At 41.6% G+C, this 21166-nt stretch overlaps 1 protein-coding gene and 1 long non-coding RNA gene across 2 annotated transcripts; one reads left to right on the top strand and one right to left on the bottom strand.

Annotated features, from left to right (window-relative positions):
* Positions 1-304: 304 nt before the first annotated feature.
* Positions 305-17333, top strand: LOC109495982. The gene is made up of 2 exons (XR_002739430.2): positions 305-636; positions 15543-17333. It is a non-coding gene; the product is annotated as an uncharacterized LOC109495982 (long non-coding RNA).
* On the bottom strand, positions 4128-14176 carry PLAG1 (PLAG1 zinc finger). Its single transcript, XM_006943223.5, is given in 4 exon segments — positions 4128-9239; positions 9242-10368; positions 10889-11247; positions 13870-14176. Coding segments are annotated over 3 exon segments (1497 nt in total). The 5' UTR covers positions 11131-11247; positions 13870-14176; the 3' UTR covers positions 4128-9111.
* Positions 17334-21166: the final 3833 nt, after the last annotated feature.

Consider the following 21166-nt stretch of genomic DNA (forward strand, 5'->3'; position numbering starts at 1 on the left):
TTTTAAACAGAGCTAACGACTCCTTGCTACGAGCTTATGCAGTACAAATTTACAAGAATTAGATTTCTCAGAGGCTCTCCAGTCGTGGGCCATTGTAGTGAAGTCATGTCAGGTGGTTCACTTCTGGGAAACAGTACATTGTTGTGGAATTTGCTCGTTTTGATGCAAAAGGGCAGAACAAAATGGACGTTTTAAATATGATCACACCATCTTTTTTATTTTTAAAATATTTATTTCTCTAAGAGAGAGAGGACACACACACCAGCATGTGGGGGAGGGGGAGAGGGAGAGAGAGAATCCCAAGCAGGCTCCGTATTCAGCGCAGAGTCTGAGACCTTGGGATCACGACCTGAGCCGAAATCAAGAGTCAGGCGCTCAACTGCCTGAGCCACCCAGGAGCCCCGAAAGAGTATTTCTTTTAAAAAACATGTCCTAATTATTAAGATGGTTGATGGCCCCGCAGCCAACACCAACAAATGTGTTAATTATTTGCTACGTGCAGGGAAATGTGTGAACAGAGTTTCGCCCTCAAGTGCTCAGGAGAGTTAAAACATGAGAAGACCTCATTGCTGTAGTAAGACCTCATTGCTGAGAAGACCTCATTGCTTGACCTCAATGCAAGACCTCATTGCTGTAGTAAGTGTTCATAGGGAAAATAAGTTACCTTTCAGTGGGTGAGACCAGGGAAGGTGTGGAATGGGGGTGCAGCATGGCTGAGATTTTGGCATGTGGGATTCCTGAGCAGCAGCAGAAGGAGGCATTCCGGGGACGGAGAAGAGGACAGGTGAAGGCAAAGGGTTGGAGGAGCACAGGGAACAGTGAGTCACTTCACTTGACAAGGAGAGAAGGCGGAGGGGAGGCAATGGGCAGACACTGCTAAGAATGGATGAGAATTGGGGCGCCTGGGTGGTCAGTTGGTTGAGTGTCTGACTTCGGCTCAAGTCATGATCTCATGGTTTGTGAGTTCAAGCCCCGCATCGGGCTTTGTGCTGATAGCTCAGAGCCTGGAGCCTGCATCCAATTCTGTGTCTCTGGCTCTCTCTGCCCCTCCCCTGCTCACACTCTGTCTCCCTCTCTTTTAAAAATAAATATTAAAAAAAAAAAAAAAGAATGGATGAGAATTTCCAGGGTCCACTGGTACTAGCCTGATGCTCTGTTAGTAAAGGTACAATTTAAAAGCAAATACGGAAATATCGTATGAAAGAATTTACAACAGAAAATACAATATGTAGCCCTTTACTCCTGCAGTAGGTAATTTAATTTAGAAAACCGGGGATGAGTTGAACTAATCTGCCTGGAGGCTTGAAACAATAAGGTCTTTGAGATGTTTAAAAGGGTGTGTATCTGTTACAGCCACTGAGGCCACTAATTCTGGGGTGGGAAAAGTTGACATACCTTGAAATCTTAAATAGGGCAAGGCTTAGGCCATTAACCCACTTACACAATGAACATTCCTAGGGCATGAAAGTCTGGTTCTAGGAGCCTTCCTAGAAATGTCATCAGGGGTGTGTCAATGTTAATATCAGATCAATTATGTATTTTTAGAAACATCATTCCAGTAAGACTACTGAATGCACTGGCAATACTTTGAAAGCCCCCCCGCCACCCCCAAGATTAAAGTTCTCCAGTTACAAATAGAGTAAACCAAAAGTTAAACCTCTGCAAAAATTCTAACAGGAAATAGGAAACTCCATAGCTTATGGGAGTTGTGACTCTCGTCCCCTCTGAACCCCTTGACTGAGGTGGTATTATAAATGGGCTCTTGCCTGCTTTCAGAAAAGATTCAACTCACAAGTATTTCCACTCGTGCATGTATAATAAATATTGGTCTACATTTCAAGCATGCTTCTACGGAGGAAAGCAGAGTTAGCCCGTTGATGTTTTGTGAAAACTTGCTCATTAGGAGAAAACCCTTTTCATTGGCAATAACGGGAGCCAACAACAGCACAGAAAAGGAGATTCTGACAACTCCTTTAGGTGTACGATCTCCACTATGCACCGTGTTCTTCTGGGTGTGTGATTCTTCTCTAAAGCATTCAGAACCTGGGAATTTACGTTCTCTGGCAGAGCACTGTCATCAGAGATCGAAAGACTTCTACTTCTTTCCAGGTAAAACTAGCACCTCTAAAGAATGACAGCTGACGCTAGTTGTATTAGCCAGGGTTCTCCAGAGAAACCAATTGGACGTGTATATAAATATAAATATAAATATAAATATAAATATAAATATAAATATAAATATAAATATAAATATAATATAAACATAAACGTAAATATAAATATAAATAATATAAATATAAACATAAACATATAAATATAAAAGAAATTGGCTCACGTGATCACGGAATTGACAAGCCCGAAATGTGCAGGGCAGGGCAGCAGGCTGGAGACCCAGAGAAGTGTTGCTGTTGCAGCCCGAGTCTGAAGGCAGTCGGGGGGCAGAATTCCCTCTTGCTGGGGAACCTCAAGTCTTTTCTCCTGAAGGCCTTCAACTGATTGGATGAGGCCCACCCACCTTATGGAGGGTAGTCTGTCTTAAAGTGAGCTGATTATAGATGCTAATGACATCTAAAAAATACCCCCACAACAACATCTTGTCTGAGTACCACGGCCCGGCCATGTTGGTGCATAGAATTAACCATCACACTGGCCAAGAGTCAAACACCTTCTGAGTAGAAAAATGTATTATTGACCTCTGTGTTCAAAGAACGCAGTGAAGTCAAGACATCCCGGATTTTTTGTTTGTTTTTCGTTTTAGGCTGAAATTGCCAATTTTTGACTTTTGATCTGCAAAAAAGGGTAACTGGGTATGGCTCAATACAGTCTTTAGGCTTTCCCCAACTGCAGTGATGCTGCCATCATCAGTCGGAGGCTTGATCAGGAAATCACCTTCTTTTTATAAAGCTGATTTCCTTGGAATACCCCTAGGACTTAGCACAAAGTGGTGCCTTTTGCTGAAGAGATGTCTGATTAAGGAAAAGTGACAGCAGACCTCAAGCTGTCTACAGCCAGACTGAACCTCTGCCTCCCCTGGATGGTAAATCCTTGGTAGGAACTTTTGCATTTAACGATAACGCAAATGAAAAAGTCTTTTAACCCCATTGGGTCTAGGAAGCAATGAACAAACTGCGTTTCTAATGACTTTTCCATTAGGGAGATAATACCTTGAGTGAATTAATCCCAAACATAGTTTTTCTAAGCCTTTGTAACTAAGGAAAGCATTGTTTTGATCGACAGTCCTTGAAATATTTCATATGCACGAATTTAAATAAGAATGTCTCGAGCGTTAACGTTAAGAGTTAACAAAGAAACGCTTTTAGATCTTCCGGAATGAAGTACGGGAAAGGAGGAGGTGAGCCTTAAATCGGGAGAGCCAAAGGTATAAAGAGGGACTTTTCCTCTCACACTGAAAGAGGTGCTGGGGGAATCCGTGACAAATTATTTCTACAATCGGTTCTGCTCAGATTACTCACTGAATCTTCCGACCATTTCTCTCTTTCTGAAGCTGCATTGCTGTTTAACCGATGAGTTTTAGATGAAGCGGTGTGTGCGTTTTGGTCCAGTTAACCGTCCCGGGAGGGTTTTCAGCAAAATTTTAGACGAAGAGCCCCCAGGGAACCTCCAAAAGGATAATTTACCGGAACCGGCCGACACTTGCACTTCGTGTGAAAGGAATGCTTAAGGCCAATCTTATGTCACGGGAACAAGAACCATTATGGGTTGATACATTCTAATGGCCTTTTGGGAATTCTTTTTTCTGGACTCTCACCTGGATTAAAGTTTTGATGCATGATATTTCGACTGTTTTTTATTTACAGTTTCTATCCTTCCTTGAAAGGTACAAAAGTTTCCCAACAAAACAAAAGAACCCCTGGAACTTTACCTTTCCTTTCAACAACCAAGCATTGTCCTCCAGCCAGCTACTAGAACCTTATGTTAAGCCCAGGAGAAAATCTTTAAAATTCAAAGTGAAGAAAAGGAGTTTTACCCAATAGAAGTTGATCCTCTATTAAAACTTCAGGAAGGGCTACATTATCTAAAGCCATTCTAGAATTTTATTCATATATTCTGTGGAGTTCACATATCTTTTTCTTACAGCAAACATCACACTGTAGGCCACAAAAAGCTGCAGTACTATTGTTTAATTAGCAGCAAAGTAATATTTTATATCTGGGTAACTGGACAATAAATAGCCTGCTTCTTTGGATGTGGATGTTTAAAATGTATCAGTGCAGCTTCATAATGTGATTGCTATTTTACAGAGCTTATACACACACAAAAAATACGATCTTTGTCTATATTTTATACAAATACAACAGTAGTTTGTGAATACATTTTAAGTACACGATATACATGATAAGCCACTTGATTTCCCCATATCACAGAAGAGCGATTTTTAAATGCAAGAAAAATATACAAAAATTCAGCCTGGAATGCAGATTCTTCTGGTCTATTCTGACTCACACCTTTATCATTAGAACATCTTGAGAGTACTAGTCCAAACACTTTCTCGTCAGCTAAAAGTACAATGTCAGCAGTCCAGCTTATGCTCAGGCATGATGCAATCCATTTCCTAGTGGATTCCCAGTTTTTGTTAAATTCAAAGGGCTGTTAGTAACCTACAGCATGTTCTTCACTCCACACCGTATTACGAAGCCCACTTTTCACTTTGAGTAATAGTCACCTCGCAGACAAAAGCTGGGTTTGTTCCGGTAACATTTGCACGTCCCAGATTTCCTTTTGCAAGTGCACGCGAATACATTGTGGTGGGTGCTGTAAAAGTCTGTTCATGACAAATTGAGTCACAGTATAAAAATATATTGTACACCTTTACGCCTAATGGAGTCCTCTTGTTTCCCTATGGATACAAAAATATGACTGAACGAGACAGAGAAGTTTGTAGCACCATGAAGAGTTGTATCCCAAGTTCCATTAGCAGCATGACCCAACGTAATACCGAAGGAGTGTTTCTGAGAAGATAAACATTCATTCTGGTTCGTCTGTACCACTGAAGCTTATACAAGGAAGTGTTTCATACATTAGCAATGGTTCTTGTCATTTCTAGAGCTAGAGCACTTATCAAAAGACACTGCCTTTCCATCCTCAGAGGGCTGATAATGTAGAAGGGCCTAAGGGGGATGAGGGCCTACGTGTGCCTTTACCAATGCTGGTGGCATCGGTCTGCTCTACGTGATCGAAAGGGCGCCCTGGAGGGTTCTTAGCACAAAACTACACAACACGACTCGCGTGGATCTAGGTGATCACAGCAAGACTATCTGTGGTGTAGGCATGGCTGCTGACACCCTGCGAGAAAAAGAAGACAGAGTCAACTGAGGCACTACTCGTCAGAGACAACAGTCTGCCATTGCTAATGACGAATGCTCGCCATTTAGAAGATCTCCTCCAATGTCACGTGGATCTCAGTAGGCTAGAAGCAACTTGGGTGAACTGGTATTCTTTAATTTACATACTGGGAAGACAGTGTGTTTTGAGACACGTAAACCTTGTAAAAAAATAAACCATTGTAAAACCTTATGAAAAGACACACACTGATTCTGTGCAATATAGCAAATTGATAAGAAAACACTGTAAAAATGTACCTGTTTAAAATACCATCTACCATTTTTGAACACAAAGCATTATATATCAAAGGCCTACATATATATCATCTAATGGCACTTGAAACAAATTATAATAAGTCTTAAAATAAAAGGCATAACCTATAAGAAAGTTTCTGTAAAGGTTTAGATTCGTTTTGAAAGTGCTATATCTTGTAATATGTGTAGTATAGAGGTTGACCAAGCTCTATTTTTTTTAAAAAAAAAATATTGGCCTATATACGTGTATTGCTTACTAGATGAACGATCCTGAATTATGTACTCTTTTAACATTCATTATTAGCTTAATAAAGCAGTCAGCTCTGGCTCATGTTTCAGTCAGTATATGGTTTTTAAAAACCGCTACTGTCCCAATTAACACAATATATCACTATATTCCACAAATGACTAATAAAGCACAAGCAACAAATAGGCGGAAATACACAGCTTGGAAGAAACACGAAATGAAATGAAAAAGTTGCACAAAGAGTGATGTGTGATCAGCCAGGACGACCGGAGTTTTGCAAACTGCACTCGGTAATAGGAGTTTAAAATGTGAATTGTAACAGTGACCACTTTACTATGAAGATGATATTTGCATACATCAGTGGATAATATTGCTTACGGTGCCAAGACCCTTCCGCACTCGTGCTTTTGTGTCTGCGGATCGAATCTGTACACACGCGTGGAAGTTCAAACTGAATGAGGTTCAATATCTTGTCTGAGGTCCAAATTCTAAGAAACTGAATTATTTTTACGTTTTGACTTAATCCCTTTTTTTGTTTTTTCTTTTTTTAAACCAAGCAAAGGCACTACTCGAAATTTCAAGGGTGAGGCTTCTGGCCACGGGGAGAGTGAAAAACAGCATTGGCAATCATTATTTTTAACACATCCAGGTGATGGAAAAACACATGTCCACTTTTCTTTTTCTAGGAAAAAAGAGCCAGTTCTGTGTCGCATCCTTGTTAGACCCTTGTGCAATTAAAGTAAATGAGGCTGCCTCGTGTTTAACAGAAATTCTCTCCAAAAGGCTCTGGTGACCAGTAGAGTCAATGTGAGAAACAAAAGAGCTCAAAGTCCCTCTTCCTCGGAAGCGTTATTTCAAGTCTGTGAGGCAGCGACAGGCAGAGAGGGGTGTTCACGTGAATATTAAGACTCTACCATTCTAACCCAGGTGCCCTGAAAGAAATGCCTCCGTGTATCTGAATTCCGTGCAGGGCGAGAATTAGGCTAAAAAGATATACACGCATATGGTGCCACTCCCCATTTCCAAAATGCTTTGCTGCATAAATCCTGGTACTCCCTTTTTAATCGTTTATGAGCAGTGAAATACAGCCTACCAAGGCCAGCGTCTCAGGTCATTAATTTGACTTCTCCTGAAGCAAATTTTAGACAAAGTAGTGCTTCCACACTTGTATTTGTGACGTTTACTTAAAAATAGGTTTTCTATTTATTTGTGCTCTGTCACCAATTTCTTTTTCCTTTTTTTTTTAATGGTGATTAAAGCAATATTGAACACTAATCATTCAACTAATGATTTAAGTAAGCAATCTGTTTCATAGAAACTAAAGGAAGCAGTAATAAAGCAGAGCTAAAAGCCTACTTTCAGAGCAAATAGTCTCCTAATCAAAAGCTTAGGAGCAGTTTGAAAAAAATTTTAAATGTATTTCCTTATTAACATATATAATTTTAATGCCTTTGGAACACACTTTTTATAAAATGTAATTTTTTAATAATAAAATTTAAATACATAAGTATAAAAACTACTGCTCCTAGAATTTAAAAAAAAAATAGGAGCATGATAAAGTATCAGGAGCCAAAGCTCCCTTAAGAGAGCAACTCTGGTTCTATGAAGTGCGATATACGTGTGTGTGTATAATATATATAGTGAAACCCCCCCTTTACATTATTACAATTTACATTTTTCCACAAATTATACTACTCCCAAATATTTTAAATAACGTATTATATTCCGTAATCTGCACTCATTTTTAGAAATTCTGGGTAAACATCGCAATCTGCAGTGATAATCGGCCCTGTGAATGAAAAAAAGAAGCTTCCGTACAGGGCTAATGAGTACTCAGAAATATTTTTCTTCTCTTTTTCTTTCTTTTTTTTTTTTTTCAAGAGATATACACTCTTCTATAAACCTTCCCCCTCCTACCCACCCCAACAGACAGGGTCCCCAAATAAGGTGTTAGCAAGTGCTTAATAGATATGTTTCTTAGGCGGATGTCCCAGCTAACACTTAGAAGAATATAATGTGACCTTCAGAAGGATGCTGGTGGTTGTCTACTAGGAGGAAAGCCCATAAGAACTGCTGCGTCCAGGGAACACACTCTTCTCGATCGTCGCTTTCACGTTAAGTAAGAGTGACGTAAGCGATATGCTTTGACTTTACGCCTCAAGAGGCTAGTTTCCAACCCTGGCAACGAGGGACATGATCCCTAGACAGGTTCCCGAGCCGAACCAAGTGCTTTACATCACACATCTGCCTTCTTAGCAGTCTATCTATCACGCCATCCAAGAAGAGACGGTCCGCTCTGGGATAAACACACCTAACACCTGTGTTCCACAATGGCTCTCGATTCTGGGCTAACTGTGGACCGACATTTTAAAATAGAACTGCTGACTGCACTTGACCCCACCCTTTGGCCACGAAAGGCGGAAAGGATTAAGGAGCCCAGAGATCGATCCATACACTGACTCTGAAGAGTCCCATGCCGTAACGTGACTAGCACTATTCAATCGGAAAGAGAGCAACTTTGAAACGTGGCAAAAAATATCCTGTGCACTGATTTAAGGCCAACTACTGAGTAACATGGAATGCTGTGTCACCTTCCCAGGAGTCTTTTTTTGCTATAAATACTGGTGCTTTGTGTTTAGGTTTCGTTTTCCTTACGTGTGCATAATAAAGACAGCAAAATATCTGAGCCAGACAATAGCAAAGTCTTCAAAATATACTGACCTGAAATTATGGTATAGCTAAAGAAACATCTATCATCTCCCCAAACTGGATTCTTAATTCATTTGAAACATTTGCTTATGAATCCATTTAGAGACTAGTAAGAATTTAAAAACTCTCAGGTTATTCACATACATTTTAGAAAATTTACATCCTATTGCAAAACTCTTTAACGAGCCAAATGTCAAAAGGCAGAGCCATGGTTATCGGACAGAACTGGACATTTTGAGACCTAAAAGTAATTTGAACGTGGGACTCGTAAGACTTTACCGCTACTGATAATAATGGCTTCCCTAGAGGAAAAACCGTCTTAAAACAGGACGATTGGCAGTGAGCGTGGACAAAATACCCAGGTAAACAGAACTGAACGCAAACGGCTCCGAAGCTCGCTTATAAAAGCTTGTTTCTATGTCATACTGGCTTAATGAAAATCGGTACTGTACAAAAGCAGAAACGTTTATGCTGTTTTAACGTAGGCACTAAAATACAAACGGTCGCCTAAGGCAGGGCCACACACAGATTTCTGTGTTCGGTCCACGTCGTGGACTCCTACTGGAAAGCCTGATGGAAACGCGGGAGCGTGGTGCTCGTGCTAAAGCTGCTCGTGAACGCTGCGGACAGTGAGTGCAGGGAGCCGAGACCTATAGTGTTTGCGGGATCCTGAAGATCCTGGGTCTGGGGGGCAGCTGAGACACAGAAGAATGCGCTTCCTCTTGGGAATAGCTCATTCCGAGGCTCCCCACCGACAGAGGATTATAGGGAGGGCCGTTTAAGGGTATGAAATTAAACAGCTGGGAAAAATCCAAGGCTGGTGTGTTTAGGGGGTCGCTGATGGAAATCGAGCTTTTTGACAGGGACAGGTCCCCTGCGCCATCATCTAGGGAGCCGATCTGAGGATCCAGCCCCAGTTTAGATGATGATGCCTGGGACTCCTGGGATGAGGCGGGCACGCCGCCTTGCAGCTCCATCACGTAACTCTCAATTTCCCCCTTTAGTGGCTGTTCTTTTTCAGGAATCGAAATCGCGTATGAGGTAGAACCGAAGGGGTATTTGAAAGAAAGGTGGTGAGAAGGGTGGACAGCGTCCATATCTATCGGGCACGTCATTCCCAAAGGTAAAGTTGTGATCATCTGGTGGGCGGGTCCCGAGCTCTGCATGGACTGAAACGGAGTGTTGTAGAGGTTTAACTGCAAAGTGTTTGTGAATGGCTTTGACAACAGTTCACTGGAAGGTAAGGACATCACCGGAAGGAGCTCGTCTTTGATAGGCACGGAAACGTTGCAGGTGAATGGATCGAGAAAGTCCACCGGTTCCGTCTTGACCTTCAGAAGTTCTTGGTTGTGACTCTTCTTCATGTGGCGAGTCAGGTGATCCTTCCGCCCAAATCTCTGTGCACAGTACTGACAGAGGAAGTCCTTTCTTCCAGTGTGCACCACCATGTGTCTCCGGACGTCCTTCCGGGTGTAGAAGCGGCGGTCGCAGTGCTCACACTGGTGCTTCTTCTCCTTGACCCCGCCGGACGACTTGCCCGCGTGAGACTTGAGGTGCTCAAGCAGCACTCCTGTGCTTTCGAACGTCTGCAGGCAGACCTTGCAGGTGAGGTCACCGCTGGTGGCGGCGTGCAGGGCCAGGTGACGTTTGAAGCCGAGCTTGGTGTTGTAGTTCTTGCCACACTCTTCACACTTAAACGTCTCTTTGTTAGGGTCGTGCGTGTGCAGGTGGTTCTTCAGGTGGTCTTTCCGGTGGAACATTTTCTCACAATAATTACACTTGTGGGTTTTCTCAGGAGAATGAGTGGCCATGTGCCTTTGAACACAGACATATTCTGTAAGTACCACGACACAAGCGCTACGGATTCACTTTTCAAACGGAAGCTACGCGACTACGCTACGCCAGAAACTCCCTGATTACGGACGCGTCTTAACTTAGCATGCGCCACAAGGACAGTCACTACCCCTCGGCTCTGCAGGACCCGAGCCGTTTAAGTTGCCACGTTAGTTTCTGCCGGCCTCTAGCTACGACTACGAAAGCCAATGAGCGAGCCTGAACATACTCACGTAAAACGTCCGTACCCTTTTCTGGCAATTTCTTTGTACGCACGGAAATTCTACTCTCATTAAGCATTGCATTTACAAAAAAATCCAAAGACACTAACACGTAAAAGTATGTGGCTCAGAACGCTAAAACTAGCCCACGTCTAATCTACGTAACATTTCCTCTCTGCAAAGCGGCTAAAGAATGTGTATACAGATATATACGTTTACAACGGCTTCAAATGGCCAACATAATAGAAAATATAATCTGAAAGACAAATAGAGTTTAATACCTTTGTAATTTGTACTTAGAAACAAAGGCCTTGGTGCAGTCTTGTTGTATGCACTTGTAGGGCCTCTCTCCTGTGTGAGAGTAGGAGTGAACCTTTAATTTCTCAACACTGTTAAAGGCCTTGTCACACAGTTGGCAAGGGAAGTTTTTTCTTGGTTTGGTTTCACCACGCTTACGTTTCCCTGAAGGGACTTTCTGGGTATCTCTTACTTCTGACAAATCACCAGGAATGACAGTGGCCATCGCAGCCTAAAGCAGGCCTTCTTGTTGGACACTTGGGAACTGCCCAACTCCACTAAATGATTTAGCTTTAGGTGGCTTCTCAAGTTTCATGTGGTCGTAAAAGAAAGCAAAAAGGGACTGGAAAAAAAAAATAAGAAACAACTAGTTTGTAACTAAATTTAATTTTTAAAAATTTTACTTGCTATGTGATGCTTTTGAATTCAAAAAGGAACCATAAAATGGATTCAGCTGGTCTAATGTAATATCTGTAGGTTTCTTTATATTCGCAAAACACATCTTAACGCATTGCTCAGAATGAACAGTTCACGCACCCCCCTGAAATTCTACCTGACAAATGATCATACGTAGGGAAAGCAGTAGTGATTCCAGGAACTCTCAGGAAGCGTCAAAACATGACACTAAAAGTGGCATTATTAAGCCTCAATTTTGACAAGGGATTAGACAACAGAAATCTAAGAGCATAAAAAGGTTTCTGCAAATATTTTTACCGTGGAAAAAACCCCTTTAGCCTGGGCAAGCCAACTCTGGGCAGACTCCGTGTTACAGAAAAACACAGATAAGCAACGGGAAACTCTTATAGGCACCCTGTGAGCCATTTAGTTCATGGAGGAAGTGCTTAATGCAGACACAGGAGGCCTGAGAGAGTTGAAGGCACCACCCAGGGTGGAGATTTGCTCTCTATTATCACACACAGAAGGATTTCTGAGTCAAGAGGAGAAATGACTTCTCTTCTTGAAATCAGAGTATCTGATGAAGTTATACTGAGGCGAGTGAGGATCACGGCTCCTGATCATTCGGGGGGAAGAAAGATTGGGTTGAGGTACTTCTTCCTCGCCTTCTTGCACATCACAGAAAAGGATTCTGTTCATCGGGCACCCTGAGGTTAGTGGATGAGCCCGAGTCATCAGGCCCCTCCAAGAGTTGAGGGCATCAGTCTTTGGCACACCTGTGACCCGTGGGTGGCACACCAGTGAGACTTTTGGCTTGGAGCACAATACCCGTGCGAGGACGCATCATTGTGGAGGTGTTTCGGGTAAAAGGTGTGTCAGAGCTTCGGTTCGTTATGGGTGCTGTGAGGAAGGATGAAGTGTACGTATTGCATGGCAAAGAGTAGGTCTACTTAAAAAACTTTTTAAAACTGATTGAAAGCTTTGAAAATTCAGGGACAAGACACAGTGAGTATTACCAACTGTATTTCTCAGAGTAAGGAACCGAGTCCCCAAAGATCCACCTGATATAAAAAGAGTTAAAGGATTCCTCCAGGTTCCTGAGTGCCAGTCTAACAACTCACTTCTAAGGGGCACAGAAATGATGAGACCTACAACCTCTTTTAAAAAATACCTGCTTTTTAAAGTGAAAACTGAACGTCGCTAAATGAGTGTTAACAAGTACTGCTCACTTGGACTTCTCATGCTATGATGTATTTCAAAAAACAACGAAAGCCCGTTTCTTTATACCCCTTGGGTTTTGCCATCAGACTCATTTGCCCTTACGGGCTGGATGTAGCATACGGACTCCTGCAGAGTCCAGTTATATTTGGGCAGGGGCTCTAGACTGAATCTAATTTCTGTGAAACGAAGTGCATATTGGACTAGATCCCACTGTATTTGAAGGGGGAGGCTGTCCCTAAACAGGCAAAACAGGGCAATTATTCACTCATTGGCTAAAAAGTAAAGCCTGTGGGTAAGTTAACCAGTGTGTGCTTCACGTATACTTTCTTCGTCAGCAGGAAGACACAAGCAAGGCCTTCCTTCAAGCTGTGCAAACTGTCTGCATGCCTTCTGTTTAAAAGTGACGTTAACACAGTCAACACAGGTGACATTACTGATGCTACCACAATATGCTCTCCCCGTTTTAGAGTTTCCTAATCTCAGGGACTTGTTCTTTTCTGGTTATATCCTCATTCAAGAGACAGCTTCTCTCTCTCTCTCTCTCTCTCTCTCTCTCTCTCTCTCTCTCTCTCTCACTCTCTCTCTCTCCCTCTCTCTCCTTCTCCCCCTCTCTCTCTCTTTCTGTCTCTCAGCAATATCTACACAGCTGTTTTGCTGTGACCAGCAATGACACTGTAAATTGGTAGAAAGCACTGTGCCAATGCAGGACAAGACAGCAATTCTGACCACCTCATTTCCTAACATCATGCTTCCACGCACTTATTTAGAGCACTGTGGGAAACAAGCTGATAAATGTTTCGACTGTAAAATCAACACGGAATGCTAAGTATCTGAGGCCCTGTTTATAACTAATATCTGAAAATATTTCAAAGACTGGTCATATTTGTCACTGTTGTGTTTAGAGGTCCAAGCATAAGGGGCAGAGAATTTCAGTTGAGAAAAAAATGGCAGCTTCTAATAATAAAAAAAAAAAAAAAAAAAAAAAGAGTATTAGAAGTAAACCATGAAACACTATACAGACATGGATTATATTCAAGTTGGTGATACTCAATATGGAATAACAAGTGAATTTCATCATCTTTGGATGTACATACTGAGCAATGAAGAACTGGAGATTTCAAATATTACACGTTTCTAAGACCAGCTGAAGTTTTTTCATGGCTAATAATATCTTTTCATCTCAACATATTACAAAAGTCAAATTACTTACAGGTGCATTTAAAACGATAGGATAATACAAGGTTGTGGGTTCAACATGGAATCAAAGCCCACCTTCATAATACGCATATCAATCTAATGCTTTAAAGAGACATGCACAGAATGGCAGTGATTCTTGTTCAGTGCCTACCTGGTGACAGGTGGAAAGAGCCTCAGACCTTGATCTCAGCCAGTTCCATTGACTCTTCGTGGAAGAGAGCGGAATCCAGTCCTTCCCATTTTGGCCAATCTATGAAACAAAAAATAAGAGTGGACTACACTCTAAATGGGACCGGCACGTAAGTGATAGAAAATAAAGAATGAGAGAATTGCAATTTCATGGCACATGCTTACATTCCATACTCTGCTGGTAAGTCATGCATTAATTTTCACCAGTTGCAAATTTGTATTAGTTCTAAGCACGTTTACATGACCAAATAAATGCAGAAACAAAAAGTAAGGTAGTATTACCTACATAAATGGCATTGTGTGATGCTGAATGACTCCCCACTTCTTTCCCAAATTCAATTTAATTTTTTAAGTCTAACTTGCCTACTGAGAGAAATGGATGTTAGAGTCGCTCTTTGTAAACCAAACCGATCAGCATTTCGTTGAGCTTAGTAATAGTACGGAAGAGACGAACTCAGTGCGTCTGGAACCTCACCACAGGACAGCAGACTCCTGAAGCCAGCACCTCGTGTGCCCACAGTGCACACACTTATGGGCTTCTCGGAGCTACGCTTCGGTCACCTGCAACACCTGCCAGTTTATTTCTCGGAATGCTGCGCAGGATGGCTGAAATGTAGCGATAACTCTGTGTTCTTTGGATTTCAAAAGCATGCAAGGGAAGTGATACACAGGTGTGCTGCGGAGGCATCAGGAACGGAGCGTCGCTGGGTTTTAAAAGGTCACTGTCGAAAGATCTTCAAAGTATCTTTACAAAATGCCTATTAGCATGATCTTCAGTAAACTGAGGACATGCGCAGGAAACAAATCTGTTAATAATTCTCGATGGTACAAGTAAATGCGAAAAGAATGGTCAAGAGGCGGAGAAAAAACTAGGATTCTCTACTGGAGCGACTACAGGGCACGGAGAGATTAATAAACTCTGAATATTTTAAAGGCGAATGTTCAGAAATCGTGACTGTAAGAACACGAGAGGGGTAACAGAAATCAAGTAGTTAAAATATAGTAGTGAAAGGATTCCCTAATGACAAGTTAAGTGAAAATAATTTTACTTAACGTTCCAAACACAAATCTAATTAATTTCCCCTGAAATCAAATTGTTGTACTTTTAAAAATTTGTTGTGTAAATAAAATATTTACTAGAGGACATTCCAGCATCATTACAAGACTACTAAAAGTACATTTGAAAGCAGCATTATTCTCATAGTTTAAAAAATAAGAAAAATAAAAACTGTGACTAATAAAAGATATTTAAAAAGTTAAAGCGAAAGCTCCATTCTTTTGGAAAGCACAGGACATGCATAAATGGAAGAACTGAATTCTGCACATCAAAATTGCAAAATAATAAAATTAACTTTGTAAATACTTACTTGCCCAGGGCACATACTGAGGTTTGGGTAGGGTAGTTAAGCACATGAAAGCCTGTTCTGTATATTATGTTATTTCAATAATATAAATACCTTACAAGTGCAGAGTGTTTTCATCTCTATGATCTCCCTGGGGCTCAGTGGACCTGAGAGGTGGATTTATCATCACTGCCATTTTAGGGGGAGAGGCCCAAAGAAGCTGAATATCCTGACAGCACCTATGTGGTCAAGAGGTGGCAGAAGCCCTAACATTCCTTTTTCGCTCTCACAGGCCTGCGTTCTAGGAGTCGGGTCGGCAAACGAGTTTGCAAGTGGATAAATCCTGTGGTGCCACTTAAAAGACAAGACCAGGGAACAGTGCCGTTCCCCCGATCGGAGCTGCCGGTACGATCCCCCCCAAGGCAACAAATACAAGACTTTGCTTCTTTTAATAAAGGCAGTTTGCGAAGTAAATTTTAAGTAATTGCAGCAACGGTTAGAATAACAACAGCATACCTATCTGGGTGGATGGTGGTTTGGGCAGGAAAAAAGTGTAAAAACCAAAGTGGCCCGGTAAACAATACATTCATGCAGTTTTCCTGACCGGGAGAAATTTCGCTGCATTTCAAGTAGATGCATAAAAATTTCACGGATGCTTACTCTTCAATGTCATTTATAATAAAAATCCTTTAGAGTTGAAGTATTTCAATAGTTTAAAATCTGAATCTTGATGTGAAATGTTACTATTTCAAAATATTACGTATTTTACAGTCTGAAATAAAATCATAAAGCCATCATTTTCATTCATTTTATCACAAAACATAATTCTAAAGTCACAGTTAATTTCCTTAAATTCAGTCTATTTTGGGCTCTTATGAATGACCAAATAATTTCAAAGGGCTGCTAATTATTTCCTCAAACAAAGCAAACCAGCAGCTGGTTAGACTTCATTATTATTGAGCTTGATAAACTAAGCATTAAAAAATATACAGTTCGCATTTATGTAACCCTAACAAAAACGTCAACTCAAGTTACTTCTGGGTTCTTTTTTACGGGAACAGGAACAACTTTTAAGAAGTATCGTAACTACCGTTCTGAAAAGTCTGCAACAAAATGTGTGCTCCTATCTTTCTTCTTTGTGCGTCAAAGAGCGGTTACCATGTTCTTCAGAGGATTACAATTCTCCTTTGCCTTGATCTAAGAATTGGGAAGCCAGGTAGAAAATGTACATCTACCCGTTTCAAATAGAAACTAACACCTCAGAATGCCCTTCCAGTGTTTGCTGGTGTTAAGAACGCACGTTTTTTTTCTAGGGCAACTTGCACACATAAAAATAATGTATGTTTTTATGAATGTATTTAGATGTTTGTATTTTATGAATGTATTTAGATGAATGTATTTTAGAATGTATGTTTTACATTCTAAAACAGTGACTCACACGGAAACATAACAAGCAAAAATGAATCATACATCAGAGGGTCTACTAAAACAAATTCCTCTGGGGACACCGGCCTAAGAACAGCCCTGTACTGAAACTTTCTGTGCTTTTAAATTCCACAGTTCTGATTGTCATTTGTCTAACAGCTGTGAATTTTTGCAACACTTACCTGCATCAATACTTCTTTCGTATTTAAGTTAAAGGTCAAACATGTACTTTGATAGTTAAGGGCAAATGCCATCGATAATCAAAGCTGTGTTTATTCTCCCATGTGTTAATCATAAAACACCATTAGTAAACAATGCAGAAAACGTCACCATTTGCTTCAAACATGTTTTTCATATAGATAGGTAGCTTGCAAAAGGAAACTTACCAATAGTTAATACTTTAACTGACAAGTACAAAACACAACAGAACTTTGAATAATGTGGAAGAAATTAACAAGATCACATAACCGAGGACCAATTTTGAAGTAAGGGCGATGGCATACTCAGAACGCTTTTTTGATTGTGAATGTAATGTGGAAATTTTTACGGCATTCAATTTCTGTAAGTCTGTAAAATCTCTTATTAATGAATAATAAAAGGAAAAATATTATCTTGCAACTACAAAGACCTAAGCCTATTAAAAATAGATGGTGGGGCAGGAGCTGTGTCAGTGTTATTCATTGCTGTTTCTCATAAAAGTAAACGTTTTTTTGAATGAATGAAAATAATTAAAGCAGGGCACGTGCCTTCCAGCGTCAAAACGGACTTACAGGCTTGCTCGATCACCGGAACAGACATAGGACAGAATATACGTTATCTATGTTCAAGTAAAAAATTATATAGTACAATTACAATTTGGTCCAATAAACGAAATAAGCCACTAGAAAGGGAGACACGGCCAAGAGCTGGGATGGCACCTGACCCGCCCGAGTGGTGAGCACTCAAATAACAAGCCTCATACTCAAAATACTTAAAATTAGTGTACTTATTTTGTACACGACTTTGGCTCAGGTCATGATCTCACGGCTCGTGGGTTCGAGCCCCGCATCGGGCTCTGTGCTGACAGCTCGGAGCCTGGAGCCTGCTTTGGATTCTGTGTCTCCCTGTCTCTGCCTCCCCCCTCTTTCTCTCATTGTCCCTTTCTCTCTCAAATGTAAATACACATTAAAAAAAAAAAAAAGAACCTGCTTTAAAAAAGGCAAATAAAAAAATACACATGGGTGGGATACCAGGTATTTCCATTTTCTTCACAAAGGGCAATTTTAGTCAGTATTTGCAAACAGGAAATGAGAGGGCAGTTGTGCACAAGGGAATCAATGGTGCCTGAGAAAGAGCGAAGAATCGCAATTGCATCTGAATGCAAAGATTGCTTAATCAAAACTTTAACTGCTCTTAGAGGTTTTCCTGGCTTTGTTTTTTTTGGCATGAAACATTTCCAGAATATCGGTGCTCTGGCTAGGTATAAAGAAGGTAGGTAACTCACAGGTCCGCTCCTTTGGAAAACTGCCTATCGCCCAACCTGTGAGGGGTTGTTGTTTTCATTCTTACGTTCCCGGGGCTACAACAAAAATGCTTGATATCAACTCTAAAAATGTTGACACTGATGGGTCCCCGACCTTTGGAGAACATGCCTCCATTCATTTATGGCTGCCTGTCTGACACTACTCAATGACAAACAGCATCCTCCGGGTTTTGGGTCTGAACTCTCCAAGCACTCGTACTGCATATGCCTAAAAGGCCAACGGGAAGGCAGAGACAGTACACATGAAAACACATGTGATGAGAAAGGAAAAGTTTTTTGTAGTTACAAAAGCTCATGCAGAGAATTAGTTTGAGGCCATCTCAAAGTAAAGTGCACTTTAAAGACAGGCTTGTGCTATGGGATACAAAGAGGTATAAGCGTTAAGTGTCTGTGCAAAATCTTGAGCCGCACTAAACTGTCTCAGGAAGATAGCCCACATCCAGGTAAGGCTCTATGTGTGTCATGACGTCCTAAGTTATGCCCACGTGGCCGTCCAGACAGGACACAACCAGTCTGGAAACAGCCGCTTCTATGTATTCCTGTATAGTTGAGTAAATAGTATCAGGTCTAGGCAGAATGGTCAGGTCAGGGTGGCCACTCCCTCCTCCACCTCCAGAGGGCAGGTGCACCGCCCCGGCCATGGCAATGAGAAGAGACTTGATAATTACATTCCTTGGCCGATTTTACTTGAGCGAGAACGAACTTCACAACTTTACCTCTCGGAGTTTAAGCCTGTGCCCAGTAATTCCTTCTTGGAATTACTTGCCTCTCCCCCGGGGATCCTAAATTCATCTGCAGGGAGACTGTTACTTATCCTTACACCCCCAGCACCTGGTCAGTGTTCTGGCATGTAGTAGATGTTCGATAAGTATCTGTTGACCATAACCGTAGTCCTGATAAGGAATTTCAGGAATCAAAACCAGCAGGTAAACAAACGTGTTTTGATGTTTCTGAAATTTCAGATCAGCGTAAAGCAAGCTCAGAAGGCGGCTTGTAGAACGAAGCTGTTAGTTTGTTCTGGCAGAGGAGTGGAAGGGAACCCAGGGGACCATCACAACCCCCTGGGGGTCCCTCCTGTTTCGGTCAGGGGGCGCTGAAAGTCAGGGACACGTGGGCATGTGCTACTCAGAGGCCTGCGGGTGACCCGTCAGGCACTGCAGAGACATGCCTGGGTGGTGCTCAGTCGGCCTGCATTTTCAGAACATCTCTGCTTTCAAATGTTCTGTTCCATACCTCCTTGAGCGCGTGCAACCGTGTCGATTACGATTTACCGTGTGCCAACAGCCCATGAAGTTTTATAGGAAAGAAAAAGGAACAGAGTGGAACTCAAATTCTTTAAAGAGGATGTTCTTCACGTGAAATTAAAATGTGACGTTGAAATGACGTTGAAAATGTCAGAGAAAACGTCTGCGGGATTACCGACACAAGAGAAATCAAAACGGGAAAATCTACATAAATGTCGTTGGCTAAGGAAAAGTAATGGGAAACAGTTTTCTTTTTTTCTAGCCGCTAAAACAGTTGCAACAAAACCTAGTGGACAAAAAAATCCACAACCTGTAACACTAAAAAACTAGGAACATCTTCTCATAGATCTTAAAAATGGACTGTACAAATATACAAATGACTCAAAACAGTATGCTAACTAGATTTTTAATGCTTACTCTTCACAGATACTGTGATTAGGAATTTCAGCCAGATTAATTTATGTACCTTTTACTTGACGACAAAGCTCTGTTCACGTATACTGTGGGACCTCGCCGGCTCCCAGCCTGCATCCTTCTTCCCCCCAGAGCCGGGTCCCTGCCTGCCCTCGGTGGAGCTCATGACCCCATTGGGCCCATCGTCTGGCACTTGGCACGGCCCTCTTTGTTCTTATCATTCTACCTCTCCTAGGGCCGAGGGTCCTGGCCTCTAAACCTCAATCCTGCATCAGAAGTCCTGCTGACAGACTTACCTGGTACCACATCCACGGGTGCCTGGATGTCCAAGTATCTCTACACCTCGACGCTGTGCCACTGAGCTGCACCTAGGGGCCGGGAGATCTAGATGCCTGGGTGTGTCCCCTTTCCAGCAAGGCTAGCAAACTGCTCTTGTCCCCCTGGGTCCCTTATCCTAGCATCTGCCCCATCCCGGCAAGCAGAGACAGCAGCCCTCCCCACCTGCCCGTAGTTAATCAGATCCCTCCCCGTAGACAGAAAGGAGATAGACTGGTAACATGGGACAGTCTATCACTCCGAGCAAGATTCAGAGAAAGAGGAGCTTAAGAGTTCATCTGCAGGCTATTTGGGGAAGATGAACAAGTAAGCTTTTACAGCAGCGATGCAATTTGTGCACAAAGGGAGACTGCTCACTGCCAGGATTCCAATCCTTCCATCAGACTATAACTATTAATAAAGTCCTGCTGAACACAATACGTATTGATAGACCTTAAAATAGTAAGTGGCATGCTTATTATGTGGCATGCTTTTCAAAGCTTTTAATGTGACGTCTTAAATTATTTAAAAACTGAAATAATGGATCACTTTGAAAGCCATGCCATATAATGATAAAAGCCACCTACCTGAGGCCCTGCTCCAAACTCTACAAGGTAACCTTATTAATAGATCATCACAGAATGGAGCATTCTGGGTGCCAAATACGGCCAAGGCAGCACCAAGAGGCAACCTAAAAAGAAAAGAAGAGTTAGTTTGAAATTCCAAAAGTCAGAACCAATCTGGTTAATGGCATATGAACCAAACTGGCTTTTATGCATTATCATATTTTTATACTTTATCGGAAAAGCTAGCTCAATTCCTGTTAGAAACAAATACGAAACAATTTATAGTACATTGAAAAGCGAAAAGTAAGTAACTCAAAATGCCTGGATTTATAGATTTCCCCCCAAATCCCAAGTTCTCTAGATTGTTCATATTTTTACTCAAATATTCCCAGTTCACTGCCATTTCTCAAAATTGCCACTGATTTCCCTC

This window comes from Felis catus, chromosome F2 (assembly GCF_018350175.1).
Source record: "Felis catus isolate Fca126 chromosome F2, F.catus_Fca126_mat1.0, whole genome shotgun sequence".
Classification (NCBI taxonomy): Eukaryota; Metazoa; Chordata; class Mammalia; order Carnivora; family Felidae; genus Felis; species Felis catus.